Here is a 23,735-nt window from a genome sequence, read left to right as displayed (position 1 = left end):
CAAAGCAACCCAAACTCTAAATATAAAACATGATGCTTTCATCCGAATACCAAATAACATTTTACAAAGCAATTTTGATCCTTTACCCCATCTGACCACCCCTCACTCCCAAGACACCATTTCACAAGGGAGGAGAAAGAGGATTGAGAGGGAAATGTCACTTCAGTGGCAAAGCTGAAACTTTAACTCAGGTCTCACCTTCAAATACAGCCCATTTCCCACCTAACAAAACAAATGGCCACAAAAAGAAACTGAATTGTAAAAAGGTAATGCATGAAATTACAGTGGGGAAATTTTAGTTTCTTAGCAGTGAAGGCAAGCAGGGTTTTTCAAAAGGGACTTTCAAGTCTGAAGAGAGGAGGGGAGGAGGGGAGGGAGGGAAAGTGGGAGACAAGAGGTGCACACACACATTTTGGACCGAGTTGCAAGCTACTGTAAAATCCCTGAATCTTTGGCTACTTAAGAATCAAGTGATTTCAATGGGATGGAGACACAGACCACGTAGCACATCACTTCCGAAGCGTGGGCAGCAGCTAGTACACACTGCCGAGCACACAGTAGACTTTCAAAATATATCTGCTGATTTGGCCGGACTTTTATCTATGCAGTGACAAGATAGTCTTATTCAATACTCCTGCCAATATCGTGACCTCCACAAATTAGATACTGCCCTAAAGTGTCAGCTGAACGCATGGAGAAATGGTCAATCTTTTGTGATTTGTACAAAGAGGAAATTAGAAACTTATTTCCCATCACCAAACCGCTTCCATATTGTTTTTATGTCAAACAGATCTTTCCAAAAAAGAGGCTAAAATATCAATCGTATCATACCAAAGTTTATTGATTACATCAAAGAAAATTTTTGTAATGAAAAAGGCAAGTTGCATTCATAAAAGATGGCATTCACATTCATTATAGAAAGCAACAACGCAGATGTAAAAAATTGCCTAAGTGAAAAATGTCATATTGCAGTCCCATTTTGCAAGCTGAAAAGATGATTTTGTCAACACGCATAAAATCTGCACATTTATATACTGCATGTTATTAAAAATGTCATTACTAAATTATTATGAATTTTGCAAATTTACGCTTCCATTCATACTGTTGCTGGTGTAAATGTAGTAGGTATGGAATTAATTTTTTCAGTTTAGTAGGTAACATCCTCAAACAATGGACAACAGCTGTGAAATTACAAGGACACGGATAGTTCAAAATTATTCAAATGATGTAATAGGAGCCTACTATCACATTTTTCTCCTTCTCTGTCACAAAGTAAGGTGGTGAGATTATAGTGCTTGGCATACGGGATTGCTTACTTCAAGTTGTTCCATCTGTTAACCCCAGACTAGGCATTTTATAGCTCATTAATAAAATGTTTCTCAAAAAGGAGAGACAGGTCCCCTCACGGATCTAAACCATGGTATTACACGTCACGACCACTGTGAACTTGAAGCGCAGTGGCTGAGACACGACATCCCCCTGACTCATCTTTCTTGCTGGCTGCAAGAAATTTTAAAGGCCACCCGTTACATTTCCGCTACCATGGGTATTCCGATTATGTCAAAGTGGCTCCGCATGAAACGACCTTCTTTATCCACTGAGGCTCTCTCATTTGTATTCACAGTCCCTAGAGTTTTTACATAAAACAATGACAATACAGCAACAACAATAAAAATAAGACCACCACCAAGACATCCAAAGCTTTCTTGGGTCTCTCTTTGTAGCTCTTTGGAATAGGCACAGACTATGGAGACTGCCTCAGACACAGGCTACTGGAACACAGAACACGTGCGTACGGTGTGAATGACACCATACAAAAGACTCAAAAATAATACTGATGGATGAGAACAAATGCAACAGTGAGAATGGGTCAGTGATGATGAAATGGTTCTGAGGAGTGAAATTATGTCCTTCTAAAATTTAAGAAAAGTTACACCTAAACACTCACACAAACGACATACGGAAGAATCAAATGTGCCATATGGACTACAGAAACACAGTGGTCCAGACTGAACCCAATACTTTCCCCAAAGGGTACAGTATAAACACTAATAACAGTACAGGCAAACAAAAATGGAAACTGGTATGAACACACTTTTGAAAAGACCATTTCAATCTAGTAGTCAAATGTCACTGACATCCAAAAAAAGTTATGCTTAATGTTTACATGGAATAATGACACTTCACATTTACTTTTATGTTTTAAGTGAACTCATTAAGAGGCTAAAACCTCCTCCTAGTCCAGGAAGTCGAGGACTACACCAAGGTGGATCTCATGGTTTAGAGTTAGACCATGACCCAGCCAAGTGTGCTGAAGGAGACGACATTTACGTCTAGAGTTGTGGCTCTGCAGGCTGAAACACACCGTCTGGGGGCGGATCCTTCCCTCCCAAATTGGCGATTAAAAAAAAAAAAGTGCTGAACAAATGCATAAATGTAGCCTCTTTCAAATTAAAACCGTTAAGCCTGAAAGAAGCTACTCTTACTTTCTCCCTACAAAGTTATGAAAGACCGACGTTCAGAATGACCTTTGCTTTTATGTAACTATGGCTTTGCTCACCTCTCCTCATCCCAGTACAGCTAATACGGGAAAAATCTGTTATAACTTAACTACTTTAAGGGGTTACTAAGAGACTGGAAAGGTTTTATTTGCAAATCTAGTAGCCACACACCCATTAAGTGGGGCTTATTCAGAAGAACAACAACAAAAAAATACATTTTTGGGATTCTGACAAAAACATCCAGGACTAACATTATTTCCACGTTAAGTGTTCAAGGTATTTTTTTGGCAAGGGTATTGTATCCAGACAAACTTAGCATGTGGGTAAACGGAAAGGATTAATTATTCTATCTGATGCATTGATATCATCATCTAGTCTTCTTGAATTTTCAAGTATTCCTTTCATATGTTGAAAAAATAATTTAAGGTTCTCATTCAGCAGGAACAAGAAATGTGATCCAAGCAGCTGATTTCTTCCACCAGGCAAAGAAAAAGAGAAATATGAGCCAAATCTATTCATTCCCATAGCATGACTTCTATTTCATCCTATTGTATTAAAATCCATTCCCAAATTTCATGGGTTAAAAGAGCACCCATTTGGTAAGTTATATGATTCCATTTCAAGCCAGAAATTCTAAATATTCTTACTGTCAACTTCCATGTAATTCATAACTGAGAGCTTTGGCCATAATGGCTACTTACAATAACTGTAAATGATTATGATAGTCATTTGGCATTTTAATGGACATTTATTCTGAACTCTAGACATAACAGAGTGGTTTAGTTTGTTGCATATCGAGTGTCCTGAGATGATAACTTTTCGTAGTTGCTTCTTCATGCTTTCTTTTTTAGCTGTAACCACTGTCAATATGCTTGTAGGACAATAACATGGGCAGTTCAAGATGCTGATTCTGAAAAAGTTAAAATATACAGAGTTAAAGGGCTTATTGTAGTAAGAGTAAGGTGAAACCGTCTGCATAGCATTTTCAAAAATGAATCAAGTAGTAAATTTTGTTACAAGAGGAAAGCAACTGTCTTAAAGTGCCAAGTTTTATTCACATGCAGGGAAGAAGAAAGAGTGACACAATCACCAGTTTTTAATCATTTCGTCATTGGTCGGCAGAGAAAGAGGCTTGCTTTCTGCTTTTGGACTGCTCCAGGGTTCTGCTGATGGTTGTTCCCACTGGGACCACCTCCCGCAGCAGACCCCGTCCTCCAGCCTGGGAGCTCCTTGCAAACAGGCACACTGTATTTATCTTTCTGTCTCCAGCGCGCAGCACAGTGTCTGGCGCACGGCAGACGCTCAGGGCCCGCTGAGTGAATGCACCCACGACTGGTCTTGGGATGTGTACATTTTGGCAGAGACTGTCTGAAGATACATTGTTTTGAAAGACTGTTGTGAAAGTGTTTTCCCTTTATGAAAAGGAACAGGTTTCCTCCCTGTAATATCGAAGTTAATTTTCTTGTTGGTAGATCACGTATGTAAGGGTCAGTGGACTCTTCTGTTTTTCTCATTATCTTTTAAAACAGAGAAATTTCCCTTAAAAAATGTACATTCTTTTCTGTCCTCTAAATATTATCAGATGCTATGATCGGGATGGCTCATAATAGGCCAACGGATCCCTGAGTGAATCTGGGATGTTGAAAAGCAGAAGTCTTATGTCGAGGGAAGGAGCCTAACTTTGATTCTGTACTCTAAAGTCCAACCTTTGCAAACCTGAGCAGTGGAAGGCTTTCATGGGGTGTGCTACTTCCTCCCCGTTTCTTTCCCAAGGAAGGCGCACCTTCCTCGCCGTGGTTGACCAGAAGTCCTCCACAGTACCTTCCATTCCTTTTTATGTTTCACCTTCTTATGTTGGTTTTTCAGACAGCAGGGTCATGGGGACTAATGAAAATAAGATTGCCACTGTCACGCAGTTACCTCATCAAGCAAGTGACAAGCTCAGTGGGGCTAAACTAATTGCCAAATATTTTCCTTGGAGGAGAACTAATGCCATGTGAATGTATATTCCTGGAAGAAATAAGTATGTTAAAATAAAACAAGTGCTAAAGAGAAGCACAACTTCCTTAGCTCCCTACTATGCATTGTATGAGTTAAGGCCCTGGAGAGGCCAAAAGCAGCAGCAGGGTCTGCGACCCAGCCTGGTCCCCCAAACCACAGAACAAGCTAAAGACAGCAATCCAGGGGGATACAAAATTCACTGGAAAAAGTATGGCTAAAATGCACCACACAGCTTAGGGCAAGACTATCTGGGGCAAAAGAGTCAAAGACTTGAAAGGCTACTGGGAAGCAGATTCATCACTGAGGGAAAATACAAGCAGGCAAGCTGCTCAGAATGGGGGGTGGGGGGCTGCTGATGGAGGCAAAACTAGTCGGCTTCCAAAATAACATGGCGATGCAGACCGTGATGAACTGTAGAAGACAGAAGAACCGATGGAATCAATCCATTAGTTCAATATTTATTCTTTGCTGGAGCGCGGGGAAGTTGACAGCCAGCAAAGGAGTGGGCCTATGAGGTAGACTCACACAATTGTTAGCTTCAGAATGAACTGACCTAAAATTTCTTTCATGATAAGCATTAATTTTTATGCGTTCATGAATGATAGCCCTGCCCTAAGCTGTACGGAGTTGTTTCCAAGCTGACAAGCTTGGAAACCTCAGTCATGAATTACTCTAAATTCCCAATAATGGATAAAAGGTCTGGGGTAACAGAGGCCCCTGGAGTGGAAAACGGAATACATATGGCGGAGTCATTCCGAGTTCACGGATGCCTCCCAGAGCATGTTAATTCCTTCCAAATATTCTTTTGTTGGCAAATTAAATTTACTCATTTTTGCAAAAATTAATTATGAAGCAGTATACAGAATTAGGCTAGCACCCCCCTGAATGGCTAGGAAAGATTTTACCTCTGAAAGTTGAAACATTTAGCTTGAATAAAACTTGACATTAAAAGTGATTACAGTAGATTGGGTCATTAATATATATTTGGGGATTAGACATTTACAAGGACATTAAATTTAAACCTGCAAACACACAGACACAACACATGGAGATACAAACACATTAAATTATTTTCACATAATTCCCAAAAGAACATGCAGTGCTAAACTGACTTGATATTATACAGATGCAATTTTGGAATATTTATTTTCAATTTTTCAACTGACATTTAAAAATCAAAATTATACTTCTTGATCAGTATGAACGAGCATTTCCACATGATGGTAGTGCCGTGACTACGTACCCCTTACAAATTAAATATGTTGTATTTACCCTCCAGCTCTCGGAAATGCTGAGTATTTTCTTCGGGGGTTAGCAAATTTAAAATTCATATTTCCCCATATTCCAAGTAATGCATCTTTATATTTTGGCAAAGAATAGTATAAAGTTCACCACACCAACAGCAGAAAAAATTTAGAGTGATATTTTCATTTTTTCTTTATAATGCTGTTAATCTTTTTCTTTAAAGCCAGCCCACTTAACACTAGGTACCTGTTACAATATATTAGATTCGTCTGAGAATGTTCGTAAAAGAAGTGGTCTGACTGAAGGTCTGGCGGATAATGAGTCAGATGCCTTTTTACAGCTCAGATTTCTCTGTAATAGTGAGGTAAAGATACTTAAAGGGTTTGAAGACTGGTTAACCTACCTGGTGATAAAAATGTAGAAGAAAAAAATCATTTTCTATAGACTACTCTTCTGGCTAAAAGAACAAATGATCATACTATAGCAAATGCATAACATTTACATGAATACATTTAAAGACCCAAGAAGTCTCCAACTTGAATTGTTTTCACGGTGGAAGTATACGGACATTACTAGTATGTGCCAAACTCGGAATTTTGGAATGACACTGGTAGGTTATGTGGTAGATGAGTCAACATGGTCAGATTAGTAAACCACGCCATCCTTTTGGTGAACACCTCTGAGAGTTGTGGCAGTGCCGTCAGTGTATCGAACCAAGAGAAATTTGTGCCAAACCTTCCTGTCTTGGTGAGATCAGCTCTAACGCGCCGTGGCTCTACTGCGTACTAGGAACCAATGGGAGCAGAGACTTACTGTCCAAAGTTGTTGAAAATAATCTCCTCTCCAGTGTGACAATTTCAGAAGATGAACAAATGATTAAAGGAAAATGACAAAATACTCTTTAAGTATCAATAGAAGATATAAAAATGAGTCATGAGAAGTAATTCCTCATAATCAGAAAATGGTGTCAAGCAGATGAGAACGCAAGCAAGCTGGTACATTAAGAAAGGAAATCACCTTATTCACTCCAAGAGAAACTGTGATTGCTGGAGGTTTGAGAAAGCATGAAGATAGTAGATGTTCCTGAGGAAGGGAGGCGTTTCGTTACCTTGTTCACAATTGCACAAAAGGTGGAAAATTGCAGTAGAAAAAAGAGAAATGCAGAAACCAAAACAAAACAAAACAAAAAGTAAATATTCTCTGAAATGTAAGGCATTTAAAAAGAAACCTTGAGAATTTGAAGTCAAAATGACATGTTATTTTTGAAGACGTTACTTTCTCAGGTAAAAGTAGAAGTTAGAATTAGGAATACTCTAGTATATGTGCAAACTACTATTTCTCTGTATATCAATTTCAAATTATCTGTTAATGGGAAAATGGACTATTTTGAATAAAATAATTTAAAAAGTATGCTTCTCATTGAAATAAGGCTTATCTCTAATCTTAAATTTACTAAGTCATTAATACATTGTTCAAAATCCGTTGATCAGAGGTCTGTGTGCACGGTCCGTCACCCATCTACCTTGAAGTGACTACCTCCCCAATCGACTGCGCGAATACACTCTGAAGGGACTGACTGCCCTTGGGCAGCTGCGGATTAAAAACCTACCCAAAACTAACACAATGGGAAAACATTTGGTGAAACCACGCTTTAGTCCCATTTACTCTGAGCCAGTGCTTGACTACCCTTATTCTAACATAATGTGATGGGTTTCCTCCTTTTTCTTACAGAGAACTCTTCAAAAGGGTAGGCTAAGGAGCTATACACTTTTCCTTTAAAACACCCAGAAAAAAAGTAAACATTGATAAAGTTTAATCAGAAAACCAAAAAGGTTATGTTTTTCCTTCTTATTCTATGCCTCAAGTTATAAGCTAATTTTATAGACTTGCTTCTGGCATCGCCCAAGCAAAACAGATGATGAGCGGTGGACTATGGGAATAAGTGTAGCAATGCTGCTAATTACCCACACTATCTACTTAGTAACTACTGAAAACAGGCTTAAAAAAGAAACCAGTTAAAGTAATATATGTATCCAGCAGAGTCCAATAAACAAACTTTTAAAGGCAAATACTTTGATTTATTCCTGTTTTAACATTACTACATCTTTTCCTATTAGTATTTTACCTTAAAGAAACCTGGATACCTGTTGATAACATGCAAATTACAAATGAATAAAAGCTAGAGAAATATTTAGTTTCTAGAAAACTTTTGAAAATTGCTTTGTCTTCTATTTTGCGGGCACACACCAGGATAAAGTCCCCCTCCCGCATGTTTACTCCCCAGGCTTATCTGTTTGAGACTGCAACGGGGAACACATTTTGGTCCACTCAAAACCTTGTATCCAGCCACTGAAGATAAAATTATTTCTATGAAGCACAAATTTTAGGGGTTTATAGATTATGTTACTTTATCAAGGAACAAAAGGAAATATGAAAGTACAGAAGATGGTACAGAACGTGGAAAGAGTACCTAACGCAATCAAAACCATACAGCCGGCAGAGAATGGGAGATAATGAGCTGAAACAGTATGAAATTTCCACATCCGTGCGCAGTCGTCTAGGGACCTTGGATACCAGCTCAGTTACCAGTATGTCAGAGAGGCCAATGCATAAAGATCCATCTCAACAGCCACAATGTTAGAGTTCAACTTCATTTTTATCTAACCCAGTTCTGAGGACTATTATCCTCAGAACCCAAGGTCGTAGGTGACGGTCAGCATTTCAACAGAATGATGATTGTCACCATTGTTATTACAAGGATAAATTGCATTTCCAAAATTTTCAAAGTGCTTTCTCCGGGAATTTTGCTCAGACAGCTGACATTCTTCCTTGTCTTCCAGTCTGAGAGAACTCCCCACATAGTGGAGGATTCCTGCTTGTTTGTGCAGACATCCAGCGCCAGGCATCGCCATATTGCTGGGTCCCTGCCTGCCGGATTACAGTGTCCCTATCTCTAATAGGTAAAGTCAAGCCTCCCTTTTTATTGTGGTGACTTACATGGGAAAACTTACATAAAGACATGTGGGAAATTCCTCCATTGGTAATGGGAAGTGATATTTACTACTTGGCCAGAAAGTCTAGATATATTTCACTGATTGAGAGATAGCCCAACAACTGCACTCAGAGGGAAACACAACTTTTGAAATACGAAAAATTCTAAACTTTAAATTTCCTTTGCAATTTCATCATACACTGTCAGCAGTATGGGCAGTGCAGCTTTGTCAGTTTATAAGCTACAGAAAAGCCCTATGGTCCTTAATGATGGAATCTTAGCTCAAAAATTAAGCACACCGTGCCCTGGCAGGTGTGGCATCCCATACACCAAAAGGTTGGGGGACTGACTCCTCGCCAGGAATCACAAACCTAGGTTGCAGTTTCGATCCCTGGTCGGGGCATGTACGGGAGGCAGCCAATTGACATTTCCCTCCCACACCAATGTTTCTCCTTCTCTCTCTTTCTCTCTCTCTCTCCCCCCCTTTCTCCCTTCCTTGCTCTCTAAAATCAATAAACATATTTAGAAATTTTAAAAATAATTAAGCACACTGCTGAAAATATAGCTGAGGAATATATTAGCTTAACTATACCGTTGGGTTAAATGACTGAGGGCACCTATATCTGAAGACAGCAGAAATTCCCCTCCTTTTAAAAATTAAAATTTTTTTTCCAACTATAGTTACTATATAATATCCTATTAGTTTCAGCTATACAACTTAATGATTAGACATTCACAGAACTTACAAAGTGATCACCCCAATAAATCTAGTGCCCACCTGGCCCCATACACAGTTACGACAATATCATTGACTATACTCCTTATGCTGTACTTTACATCCCATGACTCTTCCCTAACTACCAATCTGTACTTCTTAATCCCCTCACCTTATTGGACATGGAATTCTTTATAATGTTACTGCCATGACAGAACTTGGCAGTGGTAGAGACTGTTATACAAGCCTTTTTACTGGAGGCTTCAGGAGATAGTGACTCTGACACTGAAATACCTCAGTTGTCTTAAAACAAGCCATATCATTGACTCTACTATTCTGTTTATATAATATGAATCCCCTTTATAACTTAACTAGAGTGAGACTCCTTATGAGCTGGGGCCTTATCTGATTCATCCCTGATGTAGCAACACCTAGCACTGTAGCTAATTTACAGTGGACCCTCAGGGAATGAGGGATGAATTGAATGGGAGTCACCAGAAGGCTGCTTCTGTAATTGTTACATGTAAATGGCTTAGCTTCTTTCTCCAAGCCCACAGAGACAGTTTCACTACCCGCTGCTAAAGTCCCTTCTCCAAGAGGGAGCCAAGAGCCATGTGAGGATAGCACTGGAGCTTACTTGCCACAGACATTTCTGGCAATGGATACAAAGTATCCAAGATGCTTACTGGTTGGTGGTCAGAGCATCTTCTACCTCTAGGTAGGGACACACCCTTTATCCCATTAGGGAGCCTGTCAGGTAAGAGGCCAACTGAGTGGAAAAGAATCTTTTGCCTCTTTAAAGCGAGGCCAACGCCTTAGCAAGGGATACTGAACAAAGTAGGAAGTCGCTCAGGATGTCAGGCTGTTGGTCATTAAGACATGCTTTCTCCTTTACCTTAGAAGTGGCTTCTGCCTCTGTGGTATAGCCAAATAGGGCCTTATGTAAACCTGTGACTTAGCAGAATACCCACGGCTGTGATGTTTTAGTCGGCCTTTATGCATTCATGCTCACTACTTTACTCTTGCATTTTCTCACAAGAGAAAAAAATGGCAAAAAAGAAAAAATGAAAAAGAAAAGTAGCAGCACTGCTGTGCGCCTACAACATTCTGTCTCACCTGCAACTCTCAAAAGCACACGGAGTCTGAAAAACCATTTAGCCTTTCAGACACTGGTTGTAAAGAGAGATGTTCATCATCAGGTGGTTCAACGTGTTCACTGGTTCAATGAGGGTAGGAATCAATGAATGGATGATCGAATGCATGAAGGGGATGACGGGAAGTCTCCTCGTTGTTCCAGCACGTCGGCATGCCAAGCTACAGCACGGACACTAGAATTCTTCCTGTAATGTACATACCCCATGGCCAACAAATTTCATGCTGAACCCCTGGCAACGTTCTATGCCTGCTATGGAAAAAGGGCTGCAGTCCCAGAACTGCAATGCTTTCGACAGAAATTAGGAATGTTCTCGTCTTTATCTGTGACTGCTTTGTTAAACTGCTTCCATTTAACAATCATTTAATTTATACAGAAGTCATCTTCAACCAGTATCTAATTTTTTCATGTCTGTTAATAGCTCTTAGCACCTAAGTATCTAGTTTTTTAAAAGAAAGGGCCCAAGAAAGAGGATAAGATATATTTGAAGGTACTGACTTCTAAGATTTGTTATTATCTTTAGAGCATGAAGCTGGGTGGGAGCCATTATTTACTACGAGTTCCATTACCCCAAATAAGAAAAACATTTAGGACCATCCCGAAGTGTCTCCCAAATAAGGAGAACGGAAGAACACCTCAGAGATCCTTTCCAAGACAAATGCTTTACTATAAAAAGGTACCAAACCATTTTTCTACTGTGATATTTTTTATTTGGCTTTATGCAAATTGCCACTTGAGCCATTCTGGGAGGAACCTATTATAGCAATCTGTTTTACCTCTGTTCGACTGATATTAAAATATAATCACACAAGTAAATGTCACTTTCCCATCCTCAGACTAAACTCCAGGCTAGCGGGAGTTAGTCGGGAGTCTACTGGAAAGATGAAAGAGTAGACTAAGGCAATCTTAGCTAGGTTAAGTTTATTGTGTCCAGTTCTACCCATTAGGCCTGCAGAAGCTGGAAATTAAGGCCTGTTCTGACCACTTAACTGTGCACTGACCTGCCTCGAATAGCAAGAATCAACGTGGCTTATGCCACTGATAGTCTACTGCTTTTGATGGGGGCCAGTACTGACTTGTATCAATGATACGCCTCTTTTATGTATTTCCTTACTGAAGATATTCCCACTATAATTATTTTAGTTCCCTATGTCTGCATGATGACAACCAGCGGATTCTATCAATTCGATAGGCCAAAAAAAAAAAAAAATCAAACAAAGCAGTATTGTGGCTAAACTGGTTCAGAAATGTGATCAAATAGGTCAGGTAGATATAGCTTAGACTATTTCCTTAAAATGTTGCCTTGGAGGGGCTACAACATCTAGTTGGTGTCAGCATCATAGAAACAGGGTTTTGTTTGGCAAAATGAGCTAATGTTGGCTGGAATGACATATTTAATTAACATGTTGGTCAAAATTTGCCAGAAGTTTTTTTGTTTCCCAGGCTAATCTACCCCTCTCATTTTAAAGGCTTTTCTAGAAATGTTAAAAAATATATCAGGCAATGCAGGTGCCAAGCAATTAGGCTGACAGAGGGTAGTAACTTCTCATTCCCGCAAAAAATTTACAATTTAAGCAGCAACAATAAAAACACACTTATAAAACCATCTTGAATTTTTACAAGTGTGTTCAGGAGTGTGAGGATGTAGAAACCACATCCGGGGGATTTTCTTCAGGTCAATTACACTGCTGGACAGACAGGGCTAGAAGCAACTCAGAGATTAAGCAGCACTATAATTAAAGGAAAGGGAGAGGTTTTGAAGAGGCAAATTGGGATTATCAACTGAAAAAAAAAAATCTGCAAACAACCCACAGGGAAATTTCTAAGGTTCAAGGTGGAATGTTGGTGTGGAAATTCCTGGTGTGAAAATTCTAGACTAAAGAAAAACATAATTTTTCCGTTTAAAATTCCATATGGAGCATATGCGATACTCCATATGGATTGCTAAAGGTCACATAGAACACTATCAAGGAATCTACTTACCACCTGTATTGGATAACGAAGTTTTTACTATACTTTTTATGCAGAAGAGGAAATTAAGTGATGAACCTGTAAGGAGGGGTTTAACATGCTGTAACTAATGCAATTCTCTAAATAAGGCTTTTAGTTCACGGCAGATATTGAAGCTCCTTCCAAAAATCAGGTTGTAATATTAACTTAGTTCTTACCCTGGAGCTTCTTCTTCTTACACTCTTTAATACTATCAGGAGAATCTCAGGGAAAAGGCTGATAAATATTAGAAGAACTATGGCCAACCATGTGGATACAGAAGACAGCATCTGGGCAAATACAAAATACATTCTCTGTTGTTTGAGAAAAGGCCTAGAGTGGAAAGAAAATACATAATGGAAAAACAAATCAGTTTATGTCATGTGAAAAAGAAGTGTAATTGAAACTGTCTTTTGTATTTAAAAGGAATTTTCCTTATTTACATTAATAAAAATAATTTCCTATAGAACATTCCAAAAGCAGTAAACACATTTCATTTATCAAATGTTTGACAAGAATTGATAATCAAAAAAGAAAAAAAGGCCCTGGCTGGTGTGGCTCAGTGGATTGAGTGACGGCCTGCAAACCAGGGGGTCGCCAGTTCGATTCCTAGTCAGGGCACATGCCTGGGTTGCAGGCCAGGTCCCCAGTGGGGGGCATGTGAGAGGCAACCACACATTGATGTTTCTCTCCCTCTCTCTCTCCCTCCCTTCCCCCCTCTAAATATAAAATTTTAAAAATGTTAAAAAGATAATAAAATGCACTTGACTTAACTTTTTTAATTTTTAAAAATGTTTATTGGTTTTAGAGAGTGAGCAAGGGAGAGAGAGGAAACATTGATGTGACAGAGAAATATTGATTGGTTGCCTCCCATATGTGCCCAGATGGGGGACTGAACCCGCAACCTTTTGGTGAATGGGATGATGATCCGACCAACTGAGCCACACCAGCCAGGGCAAATGTACTTGACTTTAAAACAACCAAGCAATCAACTTTAAAGCTGCCAACTGGAAAATACTTATTTGTATTAGAAAATGTTAAAGCTCCAAAGATATGCAAGAAAAATGATGGTTAATTTTTATGCTAAATAGCATTTTATTTCCTTGGCTGTTTTAGTAATATGAGAGTAGATTTGTGCTCTATATTCCAAGTTTAAAAGACATTTTTATAACCCCCTCAAGTCCCTATATAAATACAAAAAGAACTGTAGAGCTTATCTCTCTCAAATGGGAAGATTCTACCATAAACACATAGCGAGACATAGTATCTGTCAAACAGCTTAACAGACAGCAGAATATTACCAATAAGACATTGAACCCTGGAGTTCAGAAATCCAGGAGGACCCCTCATTCTGATGTTGGATTTCATTCCAAGTCATGCACAGAACTACTGTTAAGTGGCTACTGAGAAGCATAAACAGGTTTTCTTCCCCTGCCTGAGCTGAACCACAGAGCCGCTGTTCAAGGTCGGGATTCACATTAGACTACCCTCCCATTAGGAGCCCTATGCAAACAACTGGTTGGTCCCATTTATTAGATCACACGTAGTGCTCACTGAAGATGAACTTGGTTCCCATTTAAAAATTGATGTTTGTGCATGCTTATGTAAAACGATGAAAAAAAAGCTTGTAGCTCTACACATATGAGGACCAGACTGAAGAATAAAAAGTGAGAATAGCCCTGGCCAGTGTGGCTCGGTTGGTTGGAGCGTCACCCCCACACTTCAGAGTGTTATGGAGTTCACTCCTGGTCAGGGCACAGGCCTAGGTTGGGGGTTCTATCCCCAGCTGGGGCATGTACTGGAGTCAACTGATTGATAGCTCTCACATCGATGTCTCTCTCTCCCTTCCCCTCTCCCTAAAATCAGTAAATATATCCTCAGGTGAGGATCTAAAAAAAGTGAGCAGAACGGTGAAGTGGAGAAACGTAAGAGGTCTGGGATAAACAAGCTTTCTAAGGGCCCTACTGTACAGAACAAACACTTCTGCAGAGCTCTACCCACACTCTGGTTTTGAAAAGCACCCTGACTAATTTTCTAAGCAGTTAGTTAATTGAACCATAAGGGCTCAGCAGACAAGTGACAGCGAGTCACAGCGTATTCTGTTGCATAGTACCCACAATACTCTGATTAATATCTCTAGATTTTTCTTTTTCCTTTGATGTTTTTACCTTTATTCCTTTTATTTTGATGGCGTCTACAGATCTTTGCAGGGGAGTAATAACAACAGAAGATATTACAGGATTGGGTCGGGTCTCAGAGAGCACCATTCTCACTGACCACTCCCAAAGAGGAGTGTGTCACAACGCCTCAGGGTGGAACATGTCCCGAGATACTAGCCGAGACCAGCATTCAGCTGAAGTGTCATATGGCTTCTAGTCACATTTTGCTGGTTGCTTTACTGTACAAATGGTATATTCATGTAGTAACTCAACTCAGTTCTACTTAAGGACAACACTACAGCCAACAAAATAAAGATTAATATCTCATTTTTAGTTAAGTATCGCTAATGAGCTGAAATAGATATGATGATATCAATCACTTAAGAGATTTATTTACATTAATAAGGGATAGTCTACGGTAAGAGTTAGATTCACAGAATTATGGTGCTGTGGCAGAACTTACAATTGCATATTACATTTGGTTAATTAACTTTGATTCATTTGTGTACTATTAAAGAAAATAGAGGTTTAGCTTCACTGCCTCAATAATTACCTATACAGGTGCAAACATATGCTGTAATTATACTGTTTGGAGCACTACTTCCTTAAGTGATTAAGTTTTTCATATTTTTATTTATTAAGGCTTTTATTTTTAAAAGCCTTTCAAAATACTAAGAGTTTCTTCCAATGAAGTCTCAAGCGACATAAACAGGGCGCTCACATCTCTGTGATAACACGGCAAGTTGTGTATGTATGACTTCGCTCAAACCAGTGAGAATACAGACTCCTGGAATCTTTAGGGTTTACTCTAGCCACGCTCTCTGCTGCTGGCATCCTTATCAGGGCAAGCCACTGGCTAATGAAAACAACAGTAATATTGAAAAAACAAAACTCAGTTGGCCTTGAACACATGGGTAAATATACAGTTGGCCCTACGTATCTGCAGTTTCACATACATGGATTCAACTAAGTGGACAGGGAAACATTATTGTTGATCTGTGGTTGCAAATGCACGAATGCAGAGGGTTGACTGTCTGCAGCTTTATACAATTTTATATCAGGGATTTGAGCAGCCACAAATTTTGGTATCCGCAGTGGTCCTGAAATAAACCCCCAGCAGATACCAAGGAATGACTGTAGTTTTAAGGTTTTTTGTGAGTCAAAATATTGTACATGGATTTTTGACTGTGCAAGGAATTGTGTGTGTGTGGGGGTGCAGTTTGGTGTCCCTAACTTCCACGTTGTGGGTAAAGAAAGGTGGTGAAAATCTAACTTATTTTCACTCCTTATAACTCTCCCAATCACAGCTACGTGTCCCTCGATGGACTGTAATCTCGAGGCAGGGGTACAGTCCATGTCTTTGTATCCTGCAGAATACCTTGCACAAAATAAATCCTGAATACACGCTTATTAAACCAAAGTGAACTGCATGAATTTTAAGGCCAAGCTGTAGATTCTGCCTTTATCCCTCCAAACAATGAGATGGTGATTTTAAGATATAACCCTCTGAGTATTAACTGGTGTATATTCTATACCTCGAGCACCTCTGTAGTGACATGAATGACAGCTACGTACCATAAAGAGAGAATAAGGGCCAAGCGGATAATATTCTATCTGTCAGCCACTATAATGTGTAGAAAGTTTACAGGATGAGGATTTCCACCAGAAATCACGTGGGACATCAAGCTAGAAAGTATAGTTTCACTTCACAGAGAGATGTTTACACACTTTCAAGTTGAAAGATTTGGGCAGAGGCTACCAGAAGGGAGGTCTTTTGAGTAATTCGAGCAGTCTGAACTTGTATTTGAAATTTCACTGAAATTAGCAGGGTTGCCCCGGCTGGTGAGGCTCAGTGGATTGAGCGCTGGTCTGCAAACCAAAGGGTCGCTGGTTTGATTCCCAGTCAGGGCACATGCCTGGGTGGCAGGCCAGGTCCCCAGTAGGGGGCGCACAAGAGGCAACCACACATGATGTTTCTCTTCCTCTTTTTCCCACCCTTCCCCTCTAAAAATAAATAAAATAAAATCTTAAAAAGAAAGGAAGAAAGAAAGAAATTAGCAGGGTTATTGGCTAAGTAATTTCCAGTACATTTATATTGAATATTTGCCATCTTATATAATCAAAATTTAAAAGTATAATTAATGTTTGCATGTACAACATATATATACATATACTTTTTTTGTTATTTATATATTACTCACACATATAGGACTGCTTACCAAATAATTCCTCCCCAGAAGAATGAGAAAAATACATAAAAGGCTAAAGAACCCCAAATCACAAAGTGATTTATCCACGTCCAGAAATGAGTATCCAAGGCAAGCTGAAAAGATACAACACAAGAGGTTTCATGATGGGTACGAATTGCACCAGGCAGTAACACACTATGGCATCTGATCACTTGTGTACAATATGATACCTACAGAGGGACTTGGCATGGGCCAGGCTTCCAGAAGGCAATGGGACTAAAATGAGGACAAGGTCCAGGCTTTTCAAAAAGCAAGGGTATGAAAGAGCTGAACTTGGCCTTAAGTCCTCTAGACTCTAGAATACAGGTATGGAGATGTGGTCAAGCAAGTGGCTAGTAGGGATGGGGCTACAGATGTGTCACTAGCAAAGGAAGGGCAAAGAATGAGGCAATGATAACATCTAGGAGTCTAGAGCCCCAAGCCTGCAGGTAGTGGCGGCCAGGGAAATGATGGCCAAAGGAGAAGCCCGAGCTCATGGAGGCAGGTACACTGAGAAGCAGTAGAAGAGGGAAGGGGGAGCTAGGAAGGGTAAACAAACTACAAAAATAGTGACAGCTCAAACACAACAGATGAGAGTAACTAAATACAAAGGAAACTAGCTGTCTACACCTGCTTCACGTAGCAATGGATCGAGGGTCTGACTAGGTAGTGTGCCTTTCAATTGCAAAAACCCGTATCTTTCTCTTTTTTTTTAATTTTTATTGTTATTCAATTACAGTTGTATGAAAAACCCGTATCTTTCTATTAAATTAACACTTTCAGTTGTCTTAGATTTTAATTCCTTCATGTTCCTGCCAGGGTTGATTGTTATTTTCAAATGCAATCTAAAACCAAGAAAGTATGGTCTGTTTTGCTTGCTGATAATTTCTGGGCCACACGAATTAATATCCAGGGCATTTAATTATCAAAGAGGAGGTGGTATGTCAGTTTCCATACTGGCTGCGACACCACATTCCTCAGCCCTCTGATAGTTTCTCACCCATAAACAGGATATTGATAACATTGTTAATGTAGCCCAGTGTTGCATTTTCACCCTCTGGGCTGCTAGGGAAAATGTCACAATACTATCCATCCAAAGAACAGGGAGTGGGTGTCTTCTGAGGGACTCACTGAAAGATGTTGCAGTAAGGCCAACTTTAACTATGAAAGGCACCTGGAAGCCCTGGGGCTATACACAAGGCTAGGAGGAAAAAGGGTGGGGAGGCTTCCATTTCAAATCACCATCCTGTAAAACACAGGAATAAATAACAACTAGCATTTACTGTACTGGGCACATTCTAAGTGCTTTATATGTATCATTCACTTCTCTCTCTCTCTCTCTCTCTCACACACACACACACACACACACACACACACACACACACACACACGCTAAAAGAGGTAGGTGCTACTTTAACCTCCATTTTAAAGAAGACGAAAAGGAGGTACTGAGAAACCCAAGGTTATATATACTCTGCTAGTAAGTAGCTACACTGAGATGAATTGTACCATTTTTGGTAGTCCTAAAATATTACTGAAATAGTAGATGCAAACATATGCTAGTTCTTTAAGGTGTAAGAAATTAACCAGGAACAGAATTTTAGAGGGGGATTGATTAGAAATTCATTGTCAATTATACCTCTGAATTCTAGTTCTGACCACTGGGCATATTAGAATTCATTTAAGGGAACTCATTCTTGGACCCCATGGGAGATGTTTATTACTGAACGATCAAAAGAACTTGATTATGCTTTCAACTAGATGAGAGACCTGATTATGCTTTCAACTAGATGAGAGACCCAACTCATGAGCCTCAAGGGTAGCATTCATCAAGGCTTCAGAGCCATGATTACATTACTGTCAATGATTTTGCCAAAACTACCCTTCTTGTATGTTACCAGCGATGTATTTTTACACATTTGATCACGAATATAGGTAAATTTCAATGAATACATTATATAAAATTTCATCACTACCAAGCTCTTTTGCATATATCCTGCTGAACTGTCTTAAGTACCCAAATTCATTTAAGGCCTGGTGTTCTTAAACAAATATATAACTTTAAGAAATATTCAAGTACTTAACATGGTAACATACACACACACACATACACTCACAGTCTGATATATACCACTTATATCGAAAGTAGATGGAAAGAGGAACATATTTCTAACGTAAGTAAAATGTATGAATTAAAAAAATAAAACCAAATAAAGAGGATAGACAATAAACAGTAAAAAAATAACTCACAAATACCATACAAATGCTAAACCTCCAATACCATACATATTTTGGTAAGCATTCAGACTTGGATGACAACCCATGATAAAAATAAAGCTTAGAAGACAAAAAAGACATATTAGTGAAAGACCAGAAAGCATTACAAAAAATGGTGTTAAATATAGTTGAATAAATAAAAATCTAACCTTCAGAGTTACAGTGAATACTAAGACTGTAAAAACAATGGTTCCAAAAGTCCAGTTTCCATACACCTGAAAAAAAATTTATAATTACATGTACCAACAACACACAAGCCTGCTTAAAAAAAAAAACAAAAACAAAAGCCAAGTTTAATCTTGTGTATAACTGCAAAAATAAGTTTGTATGAATTGTTTGGGGAACGTCAGGTCAAAAGATCAGGCCAAAATGTTGCATTTTATTGTGACCTTAGATTTTCTTGGCCAGGTACAGCACACTTGTGGTTGGCAGCATTTATTTCCATTATTCCATGCAGCAGCAAACAGGGAAAACACTGGTATAATAAAGGCAGAAAGAAAATCCTACGCCACTAACAGTAATGTTCATCAAAACAAATCATTGCATGACTCCTCGCTAAAGAGACTGATATGGGCTTTTCCTGTCATAAAGAACTAAAGCTCTGAAAAAGGACTAATTTACAGACAAACTGACTTGCATTTTGAAAGCAGAGTCTTTTGGCTGTAAATGTTGCAGCTGTCAGCAGGTGCACATGAAAGAAAAGCAGATACGATGTATAAATCCAAACAACGGCAACGAATGGCAATGGCACGTATGCTTACCAAATGCTGTCAAGATCTGAGTGCATAACATTAAAACAGAAAATGAAATGTAAAAGGTTTTCAGAAAATAAAAACAAAAAATTAAGGTTAATAGAAGCAAAAAAAAAAAAAGATCAAATCATACATGGGTGTTATGTTTTAAGTGCCGATAGCGGTTCCTACAACTGACTGTAAATGTAGCGAACATTCAGGACAGCGATATGTACAGTAAAATCTAAAGAGTCTGGACACCATGAACTGAACATGGTGACGAACTGGACATGGGCGGGGTGGAGGCTCCCCAGGCACCACCTGAAGGATTTGCTGAGTAAATGAACCGTGTCAACAGGTCTGCAGGAGAGTGCCCACCTACTTTGCAGCAAACTTTTTAAAAAGCAACAGTCATCTCTATATAATTCATGTGCCAAATAAGCATGAAATAAAAAGTGGAAGTCACAGAATGAGTCATTAAGCTTAAAAACTTGAGAAACCATAACATCGAATTCCTGCCTTTTACTGATGGGCAAAGTTGACTTGGAAAGCTGAAGTGACTTGCGCAGGGGCTGCGCAGATACTAAGTAGGGCACATTTCTTGGCAAGGGCTGCATGTACCTACTATAAAGTACTAGATCTGGATTCCCTAACAGATATGACTATCTAGGTTCTAGACATAGTCACTGTATTCAGTAAATTCTTTTTCAACATTAACTTTGTTTCTTATTATGAATATTAAAAAAAAATGAATGACCTTAAAAGAGGAAGCCCTGAAACAGCAAACACAGTGGAAGCAGCACGCGGGGTGGTGGGTTCAATTTTCCACCGTGTGGCTGGAGGAAGACCTCACCCCACTAGCAATTCTCTCCTACAGCTCCTCCGGGGCAAAATCACCCCAATGCGAGTGCTAACCTATGTAGTCACTTGCTGGGAATGCACTGGTAGGAACAGTGCAGACTTTCTGGAAAACACTACACTACCATGCGGAAGGGAAGGAGGAAGAGAAAGGAATTCTAATGAGATGACAGTTACCCCCCTTGAACTCCAAGCCTGGAAGGCCACTATGAATAAGAACTGAGTAGGGCCAGACTTCGCTTTTAAAACAGGAAAAGCTTTGCTCACATCAAAGTGCAGTAGTCTGAAGCCTGAAATCCCCAAAACTCTGTTCATCTAATAAAAATTGCAGCCAAGTTAAATTAAGCTTCCAGAAGGTTTGCATGTAACCTCTCTAGTTAGCCATGCACATAGCAAGTGATTTTGTATGTCAACATTTCTATTGTTCTGAAGAAGTTGTGAGAACTAAATACTGTACACCTTTAAAAAATTTGCAAAATGATTACAGCTAGAATATGTGTATGACCGATCCAGTGCCTATGGTAAAAAGATTTTCCATAATACCAAAAGAGTAATCACATTTATCTACCTTTGCATCTTCTTGTAGGGATGAAGTCTGAAAAAGAAAGTAAGTCCCAAAGAAGAACACTGTCCCTTCGAATGCAGCCAGTAACGTCCAATATAAGAAGGGGCCCAACTGCAGCATGGCATTGCCAGAAATTTTCCTATTGAGAAATGGAAGAAAATACAGGTTAATGAATCTCTCTAGTCTGTTTATTTAAAGATACAGTGACATGCCAAGAGCATATGGAGTTTGACCCTGCTATAATGAAAGGAGCTACCCCGAGGGACCGAAAGGCTTTTGGTAAAAGGTCAGAGTGAGCCACAAGTTTATTTTTGTGTAATCACCTCCTGCCTTAGATATTGGAGCAAACTGTCCAAGCACTTCTAAGTTAAACTTCTGGCCACCCGACAACAATAATATCACTACTAATGAGCCCCCATTTATTGAGTTATCATATGTCAGAAAATTGGGTTAAGAGTTTTATACACATAGTCCATTTTTATCGACATAAAAACCACACGAGATAGGTGCTTTTATCAACCCTATCTATAAATAATAAGGAGCCTCAAAAAGGTGTATCATAATGCTCCCCCAACTTTGATGCACGTTGGAAGCACCTGGGGATCTCTGAACACACTGATGCACGGCTTCCAAAGTCATTTTGATTTAATTGGCATGAGGCTAACCTGGGCACCGGGGTATTTTTAAAGCTCCCCAGGTGATTCTATCGTTCGGGAGTCACCAGTGGAGCAGCACACCAGAGTTCACTCGCTTGGGGAGGGACAGACCTAGCGTACAATCCTAGATTTACTTGACTTCAGACCATGTGCTCTCAAATAAGCTACCTCCGCTTTCCAACTATAGTTGTTAAAATATTTCTTTTAATCATGATTTCTTCCTGGGAATTTAACCTTGTTTGGTCTTGGGATGCCCTTTATATCTTTCAATTGAGTCAAATCCCATGTGTGAAGCTGTACAGTCACGCTTTCATGAATGGAAGGCGGATAGATCAAAAGTTTAAAATCTGTCAAAAAATAACACAATCTTGTCAGTGCAAGTCAGAATATTAAATGAGGCTACCAATTCTAATGGAGCAGAGCTACAGAAAGAAGATGGATTTGTGCATAGATTTTTATTGGAGTCTATTTCAAATTACTCTTAACATTTATCAAAAGGGATCTAATGCCTCAAACGCAGCACACCAGTCCTCAATACTACGGAGAATGTCACTGGGCTGTATGGAGTAAGAAACGCCCTTGTAATGTAAGTGCAACTGATCCTCATTCAGCGGTACCGAGTACTGTGGGCTTTCCTGAAAAGGTGGTGAGTACACAACTTTTACTTAGTAACATTTCTAGGTCATGAAGGTATCTGAAATTCCAGGGATGCATAAAACAATGAATGCACTGCTGTTTGCCTTAGAAAAATTGCAGGAAAAAAGAGGTAGCTGCTTCCTAGAAACTAGCTCTCCCCACAGCCACTAAGTCAGATTCCCAAGGCAACTGGGAGCCACAGGGGAGGCACCTTCCTAAAGATCCTTGCAGGAACTGCCCAGCAACTGCCAGCCAACGTGGCTTTTCAGAGTCACTGTCTTAGGCTGAGGCAGAAAGTGGTTCCTGTGTTTCCAGACCTTTTCTAGGAGTTACACTACATACTGTGGGAAGACGGACCGGAGCATCGTGGTGTGTTGGGTTATGTGTGAGGCTTTCCAGCTGCACCCAGGTAAATGGCCACGCTGCCGGAAACTGAATATGGCAGCCAGCATGCAGGGGAACGCGAGAGAGAATATAGATCCGGGGCGCACTTGACCAGGAGCACAGGCCCGAGTACCTCCATAGGATGGGGGGTAGCTGGTGTACTAAGATGTTTCTTTTGCCTTTTAAAGCTGTAGAAGAAACAAACTATGCCTCTTCCCTCTATAAAAGAACTAGTTTACTTTTAACATTTCTCTTGAAAATATGAAAGTATCTAATTGTTTTCCTTGTTTCACGTCAAAATGTACGGGGAATGCGTAAGTTAGTAAGTCCCTGATGGTGAAATCTAGTATCTGCTGCACAACTGCAGAGAGAGGCACATGCGAGACCTGGGTTTCCCATTTACAAAAGAATCCTCTACGGTGACAGGCCGATGGTAGTGTCTCATCAGAGCAGGCAAGAAGGGAAACAGGTACGTCATGGCTTTCATTTCTGCATCACGTGTGGCAAGTATACCCTCTCTGCAACACTGTTTCAGAGTTCATGACCTACACTTGCAGAAACCCTTACAGTAATTTGTACTCAAGAGTTTTCTCTAGCTTTTCCACATTCTTAATGTACAAAAGTGCTCGATACAGCCCTGAAGTG

The 23,735-nt window shown here is 39.6% G+C and overlaps 1 protein-coding gene across 8 annotated transcripts in view; it reads right to left on the bottom strand.

Annotated features, from left to right (window-relative positions):
- Positions 1-816: 816 nt before the first annotated feature.
- The window catches only part of ATP11C (ATPase phospholipid transporting 11C), a 173,072-nt gene continuing 150,153 nt past the window's right edge, over positions 817-23,735 (bottom strand). For 3 of the 8 annotated variants that reach the window (XM_071220347.1, XM_053917150.1, XM_053917149.1), the window contains 6 exons: positions 21,418-21,553; positions 19,410-19,475; positions 16,975-17,078; positions 12,776-12,929; positions 5,994-6,098; positions 817-3,411 (listed from right to left, as the gene is read on the bottom strand). In XM_071220347.1, coding sequence (XP_071076448.1) covers positions 5,997-6,098; positions 12,776-12,929; positions 16,975-17,078; positions 19,410-19,475; positions 21,418-21,553 — 562 coding nt within the window. In that variant the 3' untranslated portion in view covers positions 817-3,411; positions 5,994-5,996. Of the gene's footprint in view, positions 3,412-5,993; positions 6,151-6,203; positions 6,856-12,775; positions 12,930-16,974; positions 17,079-19,409; positions 19,476-21,417; positions 21,554-23,735 lie in introns of those variants that run through there. The other 5 variants (XM_024555273.3, XM_053917152.1, XM_053917153.1 and 2 more) reach the window with 4 other exon arrangements.

Source organism: Desmodus rotundus, chromosome X, assembly GCF_022682495.2.
Source record: "Desmodus rotundus isolate HL8 chromosome X, HLdesRot8A.1, whole genome shotgun sequence".
In the NCBI taxonomy this organism is placed as follows: Eukaryota; Metazoa; Chordata; class Mammalia; order Chiroptera; family Phyllostomidae; genus Desmodus; species Desmodus rotundus.
The sequence above is the reverse complement of the archived record's forward strand: the minus strand, read 5'-3'. Positions and strand labels throughout refer to the sequence as shown.